The 15,189-nt window shown below is 42.4% G+C and overlaps 1 protein-coding gene across 8 annotated transcripts in view; it reads left to right on the forward strand.

Annotated features, from left to right (window-relative positions):
• Positions 1-15,189, forward strand: part of Ptprm (protein tyrosine phosphatase receptor type M) — a 674,808-nt gene that overhangs the window by 274,277 nt on the left and 385,342 nt on the right. For all 8 annotated transcript variants that reach the window (XM_060368219.1, XM_060368222.1, XM_060368224.1 and 5 more), the window contains exon 5: positions 10,101-10,216. In XM_060368219.1, the coding sequence (XP_060224202.1) occupies positions 10,101-10,216 (116 nt within the window). The remainder of the gene's footprint in view (positions 1-10,100; positions 10,217-15,189) is intronic.

Below are 15,189 nucleotides of genomic sequence, written 5' to 3' on the forward strand. Positions count from 1 at the left end.
GAATACTAAAAATCCGACAATATTTGGGAATACTTTGGTCTCCGTATTTCGAAGAAGAGATCCTTAACCTAAATTATTATGATTAAGTATTCTTTTTTTATAACCACTCTTGAATTATTTACTGGGAAATAGTAAACCTAAATAATTAAGCTGATGGATTTCTTAGATTTTTGGGAGTTCATTTGTGATTGTTTTGAAATTCGGAGCATGCTTGCCAAGTACAGCGTTTGCCAGTGTTAACCAGGTAGTTCTGGCTTTTGTGTTCGACAGTGCCTCCTTGCTTCAGTGCCTCCTTGCTTGAGATGGCAATAAGGAGAGGCCTGAACTCTGGTCGTTCTGGCTGTCAGGCACACTTCTAGTTCCTGTCAGCCTTTGCCTTCACATTAAGATGTAAATGAAAATAAGAGGGTTAGAGCCTTCTCATTTTCTGTCCCCCTTCAGTTTGCACTTTGATCTTGCCAATTACTCTTCTCTGATTCTGTTGCCGGGATGTTGATGCAGGCTTTGAAGAATCAATGGTAATGAAACATCTACGAAGGGGTTTGTGTCTTGGTCAATGATAACATATGCTTTGGGGATCAAAGGCTGATTGGGGATCAATTAATGTTGAGAACTTTCCTCTTTGTACAGAGCAATGGAATGTAGCAGGCAGGAGAAAAGGCAGAGCTGAACCAAAGCTGTTTGTTATTCATGGAAGACACTTGAGTTTGTAGAGCTCCCACAGATTCCGCAAGGATCTGGTGGAGCATTTTGAAAGGGTACACAGGAAATAAATGGGCCTATAAATTTAGAGAAAGGGGAAATGTTTCTTTTTCACTATGAGATGGGTTGGAATTTCCATTCTGAAGGTGCTATACCTGGAATTCCAATTAAAGCAGTTTGGCAAAGTTGGTCCTTCCAACTTGGCATGAGTCCTGAGCTTTGCTGGCCAGAGAACCTTTCTTTCTCTTGGGCACATTTCCACCTTGGAAGGATAAGTCAGTTATTTCAAACAGTGCAGAACTTTTTTGGCTACGTCCGTGGAATGCCTTGCCTGAATCACCTTTTAAAATCTTTATCTTACTCTTTTAAATGTGTATTTTAAAAAGAAAAGTTCTCTGTTTTACTGAGAACAAGTGGTACAAAGGCTTGTGTGTAGGGACATTTTTCCTTTTATTTAGAGGTAGTAAGCAGGTATTGAAACCTGAACACAGTGTGCTGAGACAAGAGTCACAGTGTGGGATTACCACGCCTACTGAAAATGGTTCTCGGATCAGGACCTAGAGATTCAGGGATGTCCCAAAACTCCGGAACATCATGCTGCCCTGATGTTTATTGAAAACTATGCTTACAACCCCGGCAGAAACTTCCTGAAGTCTTTGGAAGTAGAATGTCACAATCTCTTGTCTTCATCATCCTCAGGGATGAGTTTCTGCCCTGCATCCAGGACTATTATCTTTCCTTTGAAGTGTGTCTTTACCTGCTTCCTGCTTGAGGTGTGTAGCTTATGTTCAACTAGCCACATGGCAACCCCAGCCCCTCTGGCATGCCATCCATGCTACTTCCTAGATCAAAGGCAGTTGGTTATCCCAGGGGAAGACACACTCCAATACAATCTCAACCCACATGAATCCTTTGGATCCACATCTTTCCAAGTAAGCAATATACACTGATAGTGTTCTAAGAAGCCACATTAGGGTCAAAACAACTCTATATAGGAAGAGGTAGAGGTAGCTTCCTGTGGACAAACATTTAGTGCTTAGGGGTAACAAACAAGCACAAGCTGAGGATCAGACAGTCCTGTCTTTGATCTCCAGATTATATGTGTAAGCGTTTCCTAAAAGGCAGTGCTGGTACCATTATCAATAGCTAAAATGAAGAATGACCCCTAGTACTCCTAGTACTCCTAGTTCACACAGTATTTGTTGGCAACATGGCCCATTACAGAGTGCCCTTCCCAAACATCCTTAACGTGGATGAAGACAGCTAGAGCGTTCTCAATGTAATCAGCAAGAAGGCCGCTACTCAGTGTTTTATTATTATTAAGAGGTTATCAGACATAGCGAAGTGAGCAGAGTTCATCACTTGCTCAAGAGATACTCCAGAAGTTAACTCTTGGTTTTTAGGAAGGGACTTCCAGAAGAGCACTCTCAGATCCTGCCGGTGAAAATGTAAAATTGGTGTGAGCTTGTTAGGAAGCTCTGTCTGATTTGTTGAAATCTCTGTCTGATTTCAAAAAGAGCTGGTTTGTTTTCTGTCTTAACCATTTCCTTCCTAAAAATGTAACATAAAGAAGGATGGAAAAGTCTATCTAAGAATTTAATTATTAATGCCTCTGTTGGCCTTCCACATTACAGAAAGCAATGCAAGTGTGCATGGCCCAGGAATGCCTCAGGACGCCTCTCCATATCCTCCATATCCGGGTGGATATGCTTACAACACTATGTTTCTCATATCTAGCTCGAGTGACATTTGCTGCTGGATAGCTCTTGGTCATGGTGATGGACTTGACCTCTTAAAACATATAGCAGCCTCTTTTCCCTGGCCTACCAGAGGCCAGTAACACCCACTGTGACAGCCAGAATTTGTCCAGGCTGTGTCCCATCTCGTTTGGGGATGACATTACCCCCTGTTTGGGGACCAATGTTCAAATAAACAAATGTTCAAATAAACTCCCACGGACATTTCAACAAAAATTGCTGATGTTATCTTGTTAACATTGAAAAAGTGTGAGGTGGTCATGAGAAAGCAGAACGTTGAGGGTCATCACCAAGTTTGCGAACATAAGGATTCTGTAATGATAAAGGACTGCTATGAGTGTGCTGCGCTCTGAAAGAAGCTCCTGCCAGGGCTCTGGGAGACACAGCTACAGAACACAGGTCCCAGGCGGACAGCACTACCACGGCTCTGGGAGACACGGCTGTAGAACATACGACTACCATGTGCTGAGGCTTTTCTGTTTGTGTTCAGTAGGATATACAGATAGAAATGCGTACGCACCTATGTTTATGTCTTCTTTGCTTAGACAATCTCACCATTGTATCCAGGTTCTTTCACACCTGTGATTCTCCTTCCTTTGCCTTCCAAGTGCTGAAAATGCAGATTGTCGACACCATGGCCAGCCAAGTGGAGTTTTCTTTTTTTTAACCTGTATTTACACTAAATGGGTAACCTCCCTTCCCACTCTGTTTTCCAAGTACCATGAATACAGAATGCCTCGGGATGTAGCTTTGTATGGTCTTAACTAATGTACAGAGGTGGCCACAGTTCACAGGGAACTTGTGTGAATCAGAGTTCAATTTTCCACCAAGCTTTAGTTCAGGACGCTGTTGGATGTCTCCTCACTGGCTTTCAGGATGCTCTCCATTCAGAAACACCAAGTTTGCATTATATATATGTACATTTTAAAAGTTCCTCCTTAGAAATAAACTAATACATGATTTTAAATGAAATATCTCTGTTTTAATATTCTGAAACATTTTCTAATGTGAAGCACACTTTAAAAACCACATGTCATGGGAAAAACATATTATAATATCTTGAAACTTTTAATATATTAGTCATCCTGGAAGGAGGATTGCGTCGACAGCCTAGGTGAGGTATTTCAGGCAGTTGTTTTGGAGATGGGGGAAGAGAAATTACCTTTCAAATATCTCATATGTATGCTATCATAGTTTGACAAATGACATAATTCGAGTAGCCTATCCCTGCCCTTCAAATGTGTGGTAAGGAATTAGTCAATAAAACTTTAGTCCAAGTTGCTGCAAATTAAGTATGCCTTAGGTGTTTATAATTTGCACTCTAATAGTGCTGTAAGCAGTGGACGGGCAGGGGATCTGTGTCTCATGGCACTAGTAGGAAAGGCAGGGTTGGGAAGGCAGGAGCCCTCTTCTGCATATTGGCACAGAAAAAGGGACACACGGGGCCTTTTGTGCATTCAGCCCTTCAGCGGACTCTTCAGTGGGGAGACTTTAGTAGACATGTAAGGAAAGCCAGAGGGTTTGGTAGGTATTTATTTGGCAGCCTGGAAGAGAAGGGTCTAGAGAGGAAAAGGGATAGAGAAGTGGAGGATCAGAAGACAGGCAGAGAGGTGGAGGGATAAATATAAGGTACCACAAGTGAGAGGGACCTCTCCCCTTGGCTCTTAGTATTGAAAAGTATCCATTCCTTACACAGTCCAGGATAAATAAAGAAATGTAATTAATCTTATAAGATGTAAAATATGTGATTTTTATAAGTGATTGCTTAAAAGATGAAACAAATCCATTTCTATCAATTTTTTTTTATTTTGAGCACAGCAATAAAGCTTTTTTCTTTGTAGAAAGAAGCAGTGAGGCATAAGCACAGATTTTACATCTGTGTACTGTTGCCGTAGCCTATCTTAAAATACATTTATAAATAAGTCCCATCAAATAAAGATGAAATCGTTTCCCCAAAACTAGTGTGTGATTTTGCACATCCTTTTCAGGGTCTCAGTATGATCCATTCCCTTCCCGCCTTCCACAATATATATTTAAAGCAATCATTCTGTCTTAGGATAGAATTAATCTCTTTTCTCTAATGAATCATACTTTTCTCCTTGAATGTCTTTCAAAGCTGCTTCATTTCATCCTCTTATTTCCACATATGTATGTATGTATACATACTAACTTTAACCATTAGTAATTTCTATTTTACAATGATAGCTAAACAATAAACACGTGGGAACTGCGTTCATATATGTCAGCATTCCGTACACCGATAAATTTTATGAATATACCATTTTCACACTCTGGAGCCGTGTAACAAAAATTCATAGTTTCATAGTAACAAAAGAATGTTACTTAAAAAGAATGTTACTTAAAAGAATGTGTCAAAAGAATATACTTATCAACAGATCCGGATATATGTAATATTCTTGGGAGACTAAGAAACCAAAAATGTGGACACTTAAATATTTCATTTTACTTAGTTACCAAAAATATTGTGAAAGCTTCATTAGGCAAATTTATAAGGAATAGTTCATGAAATGAAAGTTGTCGGAATGACTTGCTGATTTAAATCAAGTTTATTTTTATAATCTTAAATATCTATCAAATATAGCGCCAGTTTACTTGACTAATAAAATCAACTAGATTTCTACCATACTCGGTGCTGCTAACTCGGCAGGTTTTATTTATTAGTTTGTATTTTTACAGCTTAACCAATAGTATTAAACCAGTCTCATTTGGCCAAACATCTAAGTCATGTGACCTAGAACATTTGGATTCTTCTCTAAGAACGGACTCCCCCCGTAGTAATGATAGGGTTCTGCTGCTAATTTATTGATGCCATCTAGAGGTAGAGAACAATCACACATGCGTGATAGCCATAGGTATAGGCATTTATGTGCTTATGGACAGACGCACATAAAGATCCGACAGCACCATTGTAAGTTTCTGTCCATGACTCAGGTGTAAACACACACACACACACACACACACACACACACAACTAACACCCATTGTGTGTGTATAAAAGTTGATTCTTCTCTTTGTTTCCTTTTTATCTTGTTATTTAAATTGTTTCTGGCAGATAAAAGAAATTACTACTTGTTCAATAGAAAGGCTAAAATCTTTCAATTTTCTCTTGTGACATAGGCTCTTTTGCAAAGGTGAACTAAATTTTGTTTCTAATTAGCCTTTGATTTTCTGGTCTCAGACAGTTGGGTTTTTGGGGTATCCCTGAGTCCATGGAGAGCCTGTGAGGGAATAGGGGAGGGCTTTACTTTCACCAGAGCATGAAAGGTCTGCAGTGGGGAGAAAGGATTGGGGAGGAGCCACTTTGAGATGTTTGAGGTTTCTGGAGGATGTTATTGATGGTCTAAACGCTCCTTACTAAATCATATCAACATGAGCGGTTGGATAAGGAGTTAGTTAGTGTGTAGTGAAGGAGTGTGTGGTCAGCAAGGGCATGAGAAGGCGTCAGTCAGCTGAGAACTTCCCTGGAGGAACCTGGAAAAAAGTCTAGACCTCAGTCTAGGCAGGGGAACTCACAGCCCGGAAGTGCCCTCCCATGGAGGGGACTAGGAAATGGACTTGGTTCTAGGCATCTATGCAGTTTGTGCATTCACACACACCCCATTAACATTCACTGTCCGTGGAGGCTCCCCAGAAGTTGAAGTCCTTGCCCCCAAAGGTAGCTTGGGGACATGAAGGAAAGGACCCATGCTGCCAAAGAGAGCCTGACAAAGGCAGCTGAGAAAGAGAGGGGTGCTTTCTGGACAAGATCCTTTCTTTAGACTTGATTGAGCCCCTTGAGAGCTGCTGTTCACAGCCAAGGAAGTACAGCAGGAACCAGAGGGGCTGTTGCTTGCTAGCTGGTTCACTCTGCTGGATCATTGGCCCATGCTTAGATAGCTGTCTGAATAGTGCAAGACCACTGGCCTAGGAAAGCCGCTGCCTGCGGTGGGCTGTACCCTTTTTCATCGATTAGTAATGGTGCCAGTCCCACAGATATGTCCACAGGCCAGTCAGCTAAGGCTCCACTCAGGGTATTCTCGGCTGTGTCAAGTTTACCATTAAGGCTAACTCAGTCCACTTAGAGAACCACATGTATGCTCTAGAGATAGCTGCCTCTAGAGATAGCTGGCTCGTACTTTGTTCTGGCAGCCTGTTAGAAATCTGTTATCGCTGGAGAAATTTGGCTCTCAGTAGCTAGTGCGTACTGGCTACTTCCCTCACATTGGAAGCCAGCCAGTGATTTCCATTGCCCTTTGTCTTCTCTGGACCCAGTTTTTCCTCACTTAACTAGAAAGGTCTACCTTAGGGGAACCTGTTCTTCATGGAATGGTTGTTCTCAGTTGTGTTTGTCTTTTTGTGTGTGGCTCCGCGTCTCTAGACCAGAGCTGACCAATTAGGGAACAGCAGCTACTGCATTTCCTGACTGCATGCCTCTGAGTAGTGTAATGTAATCTCAGTGGTGCCTTTACAGGATCAGCTGGACGCTAGAGGTAGATGGCTAACCAGAGCGTTTTTATATTTCTTTGTAACCAAGAGCCCCACTCAAGGCTGATTTATAGGTAATCTGGTATAGACCTTTATAGATTCCTTGATTCTAAGCCCTTTAGATGATGATGATGGTATCTCATGGGGGCTAACTGCTGTGTTCTTGGTTGTTGAGTATATGCTGGCAAGAGACAGCTACTGTGTTACCCAACTGCTCTGGAAGGCAAAATCTCTGTTTTGTAGTGGATGTCACTTCACCATTAGAAGAGATCCCAAGAAGGGCGAGCTGAGGGAAAGCCACCTTGTAACTTGGAAATGAGAATTTCAGAAGCAGTTTTGAAAGGGATGAGAATGGACAAACATGATGGAGAGTGGAGAGTGTCTCTTGTTACTGGGATACTAAACCTGGGGAAGGAAGGAAGGCAGAAGGCTGTGAGAGAACGCAAAAGAGTCACATGACGGAGCTAAGAACGGACTGTTGTCCAAATCCACTAGTGACAGAGGAACAGCAGCAGCATCACTTTCTCATTTGTGTGCTGATGTCCACATGGGACGATGGACCTTGAGCTGTTTTCTAGGTGAAATGAACAGTTAGGGCTATTTGCAGTCTAGTTAGTGAGGGTTGCACTGACTTGGATTTGCATGTATCCCTTACCCAAACCAAACAGGAGCAGTCATGTGCTGGAATATTTCTAAAGATTTTAGAATAGCTTTGTATATGCATAATCTTAAGGAGGAATGAGTCTAAACATGGAGTTCATTCACGTTTTATCACCCATATGTATAAACTGAAGATAATTCCATGTATTATGCTTAAGTTTTTAGTGCTTCTGTGCTTGGCTCATAGCCAGCCTGACCTAGGAGTTGTACAATTGTCTGTTATATGGTGTTGGGTTTTAAAAGTATTTGGGGTTTTTCAGACCTGGATGCTAACCTAATTCCACTCTCTCTGTCTCTTTCTGTCTGCCCTTGTCTCTCTCTCTGTCTCTGTGTATGTGTGAGTGAGTGTGTGTGTGTTTGGGTGTTTGTTTGATAAGAAACACAGCAGTGATCTGTTTCTTTGGCAGGAAAACAGCTCTTCATTTTTAATGTAGTCCTTTTAATTTAGTCAAACATCAGTAGTCTTCCTGCTCTTTATTAATATTGGGGCCCTTTGGTATAGATAAGCGTAAAATAAACAGTATTATGTTTATGTAGTAAAACTTTGTATAGGCAAAAGTGAGATGGGCGGGTGGTAGAGAAAAAAAATCTGCTACGGAAGTTGAAATTTCAAGCAAACAGCTCTACAGGTGTCTACAGCCTGTGGTTTTGTTAATGTAGCTAATGTGCATTTGATTTAATGATGGCATCACGAGTCCACTGTGTGAGGGCAGTGCCACCAAGCTCCGTGTGCTCTTGCTAGCATAGTCACGGAAGGTCTAAGATGAGCTGAGAGCACTGTGGGCCTTTACGGAAAGAACCCGTACTGCTAGGATTCCACAGGCTGGAAGCCCACCTGCGTGAGACAGGGACTGTTGGGACAGGTAGGGAAGGGGGGAAGGCTAGAAGGGGTGGTGTGTCTTCCTGAGCTGGGCTTCGGAAATGGAAATCCTTACCAGACAAGAGCCTACCGTCTCCCATGCCTAAGCCAGTTCTGTGTCCACCTCATAGAACTTGTGTGGGTGTTTCCTGGAAAGGTCCCCGACACATAAAGCCAAGGGCTACCATTTTAATAAAAAAAAGGGGGGGGGGAAGAAGGGGTGCCTCCAGAGCAAGATGGAAGAGACTTAGGGAAGTTTTTCAGAGATCTTCAAATACAAAAAAAAAAAAAAAAAAAAAAGTTATTCTCGAGTCAGGAGTAATTTGGTTGAGTCAGTGAAACATTTCTTAGAATTGTAAGTTAATAAATTAATACTGAGCGATAGTGGCCCGCCATTGGCCTGCTCTGCGAGGACCCATTTAGAACATTCCGCATGCTAAGCATCGTGCATGCGGTGAATTATCGCTGCCCTCCAAACAATAATGAGGTTTTCCTCTGCAACTGGTATGGAAATGCATTGTTCTTTGTTTGCCACGCACTTCCAGCTCTAATTACGTTCTGGTTGGGCTCATGTGAGTGTTAGTTTACAGCCACTACGTAGCCAGACTAAGACACCGTTCTTCAGCACTGTGTGCGTACAGCTTGAAGGCCCACTGCAGTGAGAGGGTGCTTGATGGTGGAATGAATCCACTCTGCCTGTTATCTGGCCTCATCTGCCCCCGCCCCCCCGCAAAATGCCATCAACCCACTTCCTTCCTGCCATCGCCCCTCACCGTGTCCTTGACTTTATCATAGCGATGAGAGAATCTTTTCTTAGTCAAAGTAGCCTGGCATCCGAGTCCTGACTAATTACAGTTTCTGACACCTGTTTAAAGTTTGATGTGGAAATCAGGGTATGTTCCTCCGACTGGGCAGAACCGTCTTTGATGGATCCAGCTGTCCCGTATTGACAGATGTGTCAGGAGACAGTACTGCTTAGCATTTGGAATCATTTGGATTTCTTGAATTAGAAATAAGAATCAGCAAAACTTGCCTGGCTTGGGCAGGCCCAGCGTCATTCACAGAGTGTGTCTATTGGGATAGTATTTTTGGTAGCTGGAAAATATTACAGAGGAAATGTTGCATACCAATTAGTTGTATTAAAATATATATTATGCACAGCTCTGTATTTGGGTTTTAAAGTTTCCTTGACAACATCATTTAACTTCTTACTGTTCTTTTCACATTACGGGTATAAATATCTAATATGTTTTTGTTCAAAACATCAATTAGGCGTCAGCATAATCTTTATTAATACAGATCTGTTATTACAAGGAGACTGCTGAGCTATGGTAATTTGCACAGCAGGAACAATGAAATATCTTCTCTTTTGGTTCTATCCCAGATTGCCTGGCTTTTTTTTTTCCTCTCGCTCTCTCTTTCTTGTTCCACAGAGCACACACACTGCAAACCTTCCATGACACCCTTTGCAACAACAGAGAAATCGTTAAAGCTTTTGTAAGCAAAAGCATTCTTTTCTCTCCCAAGAGGAGCACAATGGAAAAGGCCCCACATGGAACACGTATCTGCTAGTTGCAAGTGGATATTCTAATTGCAGGTCACACTTTTAATTTCTTGACTTCTTTTTCCTCCTGTAGCTAGAACTCCCCACTTCCTGCGGATCCAGAACGTGGAGGTGAATGCTGGCCAGTTCGCCACCTTCCAGTGCAACGCCATAGGCCGCACCGTGGCTGGGGACCGGCTCTGGCTGCAGGTATGTGCGCCACTGTTCACTGTCCAGGCAGATGGCGGGAGGACAGTCACATCGTCCCAGTGGAAGGACTGGAGACACGAAAGCCCTCGCTGTTCTAGAACATTCTTCCCACGTCAGTTAGACCTCCAGGCGTCCAAGCATACTGCAGAAGCGAGGCAGTTTCCTTCACCTGTCTTTTTGGAATCTCTGCTTTTCCCTTTGCTTTTTCTTGGTGATCTCCTTTGCCAGGTTTTGTCAAATTAGATTTAGCGAAGAACCACACATTTTAAACTCTACTGCCTTTCTCCCCTGAGGAAAAACAATCCAAAAAACCACATCACTTCAGTCTCTGCCTGTCTCTCTCTTTCTCACTGTCTCTTTCCCTCTCTCACTCTATCACTTGCTCTGTCCATCTCTCTTTGTTTCTCTCTCCTTGTCTCTGACCCTTTCCCTCTGTCTTGCTTTCTCTGTCTCTCTATGTCTGTCTTGGTCTCTACCCCTCCCCCACCTTCACACACACACACACACACACACACACACACACACACACACACACAAGCAGGGAGAGCTTGCTTTTGTGGGCCTTTCTGTACGCAGGATTTCTAAACAGTTTACATTAGAAATTAATGTAGCAATTAATAGTACCTCTTTTAATTCCAAGCATTTAAGCTGTGCATGTATATGTATTCTCATATAGGCACGGCCCAGGAGGCTTCAGTCCTTTAAATCCTATGCTATACATCCTGTGTGAGAGACGGGTTCTTGAACTTGTGCCCACTCTGGGAGTTGTGACAGACTGAGTGAATGTCAGTGACCTTCTTCTCCTCTCAGAATGCCACCTGCTTCCTTAGGGTCTAATTTTGGAGGTGGGTGATGTTCTTCTTGGTGACCCAGTATCACTGCATCTTGTTTCTTTCAAGTATTAGTCTACAGGCTACTCCTTCTTGAAGTCTCCTAGAGGACGTTCCCCCTCCTCTTTCTTTCCTTCTTTTGTTCTTTGTGGGGTTTCTGTTGTTTGTTTTCTGCAATGCTGGGATCACACTCGGGCCCTTACACATGCTAGACCTGCACAGCCCCAGAGACACAGCCCCAGGCCTTTTACGTTTGTTTGTGTTTTGTGTTTTAATGTATAATTCTGAGTTTTCCACCAAACTGCAGTACTCTGTCCTTTAACCCTTGTGTACCCACTATCTCACGAGAGTCAGTTTTTACTTTCTTGTTTCTCTTCCTGCCCGTGTCCTGTCTCTGCCTCTTACCATGCCTCATACTTAGGCAATCGCATGACAACAGAGGAATGTCAAGTTTGTTTGATGATGTCACATTTATATGAGTTTTACATCCTTTATCCCTTTAATTCTGACAGCTTAGCTGGCTATTTATATTTCTCTGTTTTCTGGAGGAAGTGGGAAGCATACTTTTGTGGGCTGAGCCCACGGTAGCCTGTCCAGCAGGAGCGTGGTCTAAGGAGGCCTCTGTGCAGAGCATGCCTGGCTCTTCTGCCAGATGTCAGCCCTTTTCTCCTGGCTCCTGTCACCCACCCTCCTTCCAGGAAGGAGGGATGTGTACACAAGTTTAGAATTACGTGTTCTGAATCCATCCTTACTTTTTTTCTTTGTTTCTAAAAGTTTTGTAATCACTACTTTAAAAGCTTTTTGTAGCACGTGAATACTGATATAAGCATTTAACTTTTTCTTTTCTTTTTATCCCATGTCTCGGCTGTTTTAAATTATCATGCTAGGGATATAGGATTATTGCCTGAGTGGGTGGATGTTTGTGTTAATGAGACCCAGATCGGCTGTCTGTTGTGCTTGATGAAGGAGATAGACATCTTTTATTGATATTTTCCACAAAGCATTTACCACCTTATAAAAATGACACTGTTCTTTTCATCATCATCTGTACAGTTGTTAATTATTTATGGGAAACTAATTTATTGCTCTTGTCTTCCTTGTGCACATCACTTGGGAGGACACAATTTAAAGCGTGAGCCCCCAGATCCAGAGTCGTAGGGGGCATTCCAGGAACTCACTGTCACATCAAGGACAGATCTTGCTCTCAGCGTTTACACATTTCCCAGACTTGGGATCCTCTGCTTCAGCTAAGTTAATTTGGGATTCCAGTCTTTTATCCATCACTGGTGGAGGAAATGTTGTTTTGGAACAGTGTTTAGCATGCTATAAGCTGATTTCTATTATGGGAGGGGGTAGGGTATCTTGCTGTAGGCTTTTCCATCCTTCCTTGACTTACAGGTAAGGAATTTCAGGCTTACACCCAGATTCTGATCTAATGGGTCTGAAAGAGAGTCCATCTTTCAGGATTTCATCAACTGCTGCCCAAGAGATTCCACTGTGAGGCAAGGTTTGAAAGTAACTGACCTGAAGTCAAATTCAACGGGTGTAGTAGATTGGAAATGAAAAAGTAAATATAATATGTAGTTGGTACCTTAACAGTGGTCCCTGGGTGTCCGTGGAGTTTGGGGGAAGGAGCCTGCGGATACCACAGTCTTCAGATGCAAAAGTTCCTTGTGTAACTTGATGTAGAGTTGGTCCAGAATCCGCACACATTCTCTTGTACACTGAGGTAATGTCAAGATAGCTTACAAGAGCACAATAGCACAGTGCCAGCGCTGTGTGCTGGTGGCTGTGCTGAATGTCTCAGGGGCTAAGGACAAGGTCAAGGCCCGAGTGTCTTTGGTAGAACGTGTCTTTTTCCTGACATGGGGTTTCCAGCTGGCGGGGACCAGGACATTTTCCTTCCCCATTCTCGCAAGTGCCAGACTAGAGACACGAGCCTCCACGCTGGCTTTTTTCCCAGTGTTTAGGTGTAGAACCTGTGGATATGGGGTGTACTTAGACACCTCAGTGCGCTTTTCCCATCAAGCGTTGTGTACAAGGCCTCTGTTTTTCATATTCCGATAGACTAGCATTACAATATTGCTGACTTTATTTCTGTTTGACCCTGCCATGTTTTCCCTTTCCTTTTCCTCAGACTTTATCATTTTTATCTTCCTGACTGTCTGCCTTCATCATGCCTAAAAGTCTCCATGTACCCATGTGCCTAGGCCAAGATGGGGCAGGGTAGCCATAGAATTTACATGACTGAACTTTTAAGTAAACAATAGTTTGTCTTGCACTCGGGATGCTATTTGGTTTGTGAATCTTGTGATGATCAAGAAATTCTGTTATTAAACCATTGATATCTTCTGGTTGAGTAGGCATGTTGTGGAAAAGTTTTATATTATGAGTGGCTTATGGAGAAGATTCAAACTCAAAATTATTAAAGTAGTGCAAAAATTACTTTCAGCCTGTGTAGACCTGGATGCCATTTTTTCATTATTTTATGTGTATGTATATGTTTGTGCATGTATCAGTCTGTGCATGTGTATATTTACATGTTACATATATGTGTACGTATGCATATGTAGGTGTTTGGGCACCTGCATATGTGTGTGCACGTGTATGCATGTGTGTACATATGTGTATCTGTCTGCATGCCACCATGCCTGAGGATGAGGGATGCCCCGCACACCATGCTTCCGAAGTTGTTATAAAAACGGTTTCTACGTGCCATCTCGCTGGAGTCTTTAAGAGAATTCTGAGATCCAGGCACAAAATGGAATGAGAAAAAAATGTTTTCTAGGTTTCTCTATAGTCTAAGTCTACCCAAGAGTAAAGGAAGACTTAGAAATGTGTGATAGCTGTTCACTTGGGCACATGGGTACTTGCAAGTGCAATCATCAGCAGACGCTTTCACTGCTGTGTGCCTTTAGAATGTCCACAGCAGGCACAGGGACGGGTTTCTTGGGTCCCTCCCGCGGTTACATCTGCTTGACAAATAGGGCTGCATGTCCAAAGATTTGACTGTTCGAAGCATACTTTAAATATGATGTTTGTTGTACTTACCACAAGATATTACTAGACCTGATGAAATGTAAATAGTAAAAACATGAAAGACTTTACTTTTGTGCATGTGTTTGTGTGAATGTTTGCCACGGGTGTGCTGCTGCCCTTGGAGGCTGGGAGAGTTTGTCAGATCTCCTGGAGCTGGAGTGAGAGGCAGGTGAGGCATTGGGAACCAAACGTGAATCTTCTGGAAGAGCAGGAAAGGCTCCCAACGGCTGAGCTAACTGTCTAGCTCCTAACACAGACCTTTTTATCACTGACAGACACCTCTCATCTTGAGGATGAGGTTAGTGGAATTATTTTTAAAAGGAAGGACTATAAAATAAACTCAGTGGGATGCATACCCATCTTCAGACCTGCAAACTCTTAAAACCAGTACCGTGCAGTGCAAAGCTGTTGGAATATGAATTTTCTGACGATGCTTGATAGATGTTGTCAGATATGACAGTCTATGCATTTAAATATGGTGTTTTACCATGCAGGATTAAATGTTCCTGTGAACCACTCAGGTAATAAAAATATGACCTTATTTCCTGTTGTTACCAACTTTTGATCATTGTTAAACCTGATTTTGAAAATATCTCAGAGGATGTATGTATATATCACACACACACACACACACACACACACACACACACACGGAGGGGGAAAAAGCCCTAGAATTTTTTCTAAAAAAATATTTTTTGGGTATAATTTCTTTTGATATTTGATTTTTTCATAAGGGCTTTCTGAGTTGTTGAATTTGTGATGGAGTCATTTACTATTGAGGCTATGTATGGCTACGTTAGCCCTGGGTGTTTGTTATGAGTTAACAGAAGAGTGTTTTCAAATCATGTAATGATATGCATCAGCTCTTACAAATAGAGAAGAAACTTCGATGGAGGCACTAGGGCCAGCAAGACTGCTCAGTGACTTGCCACCAAGCCTCATGCCATGAATCTCATCCCCTTAGCCCTACATGCTGGAAACAGAAAACCAACTCCTACGTAAGTTGTCCTCGGATCTGTATGTGCATTCCATGGTAACTGTGCAGGAGCACATGCAGACACATGCATGCACTCATGCACACATGTAAACATGAAACAAAACTTA

The sequence above is a fragment of the Meriones unguiculatus genome, chromosome 15 (genome assembly GCF_030254825.1).
Source record: "Meriones unguiculatus strain TT.TT164.6M chromosome 15, Bangor_MerUng_6.1, whole genome shotgun sequence".
NCBI classification, from domain to species: Eukaryota; Metazoa; Chordata; class Mammalia; order Rodentia; family Muridae; genus Meriones; species Meriones unguiculatus.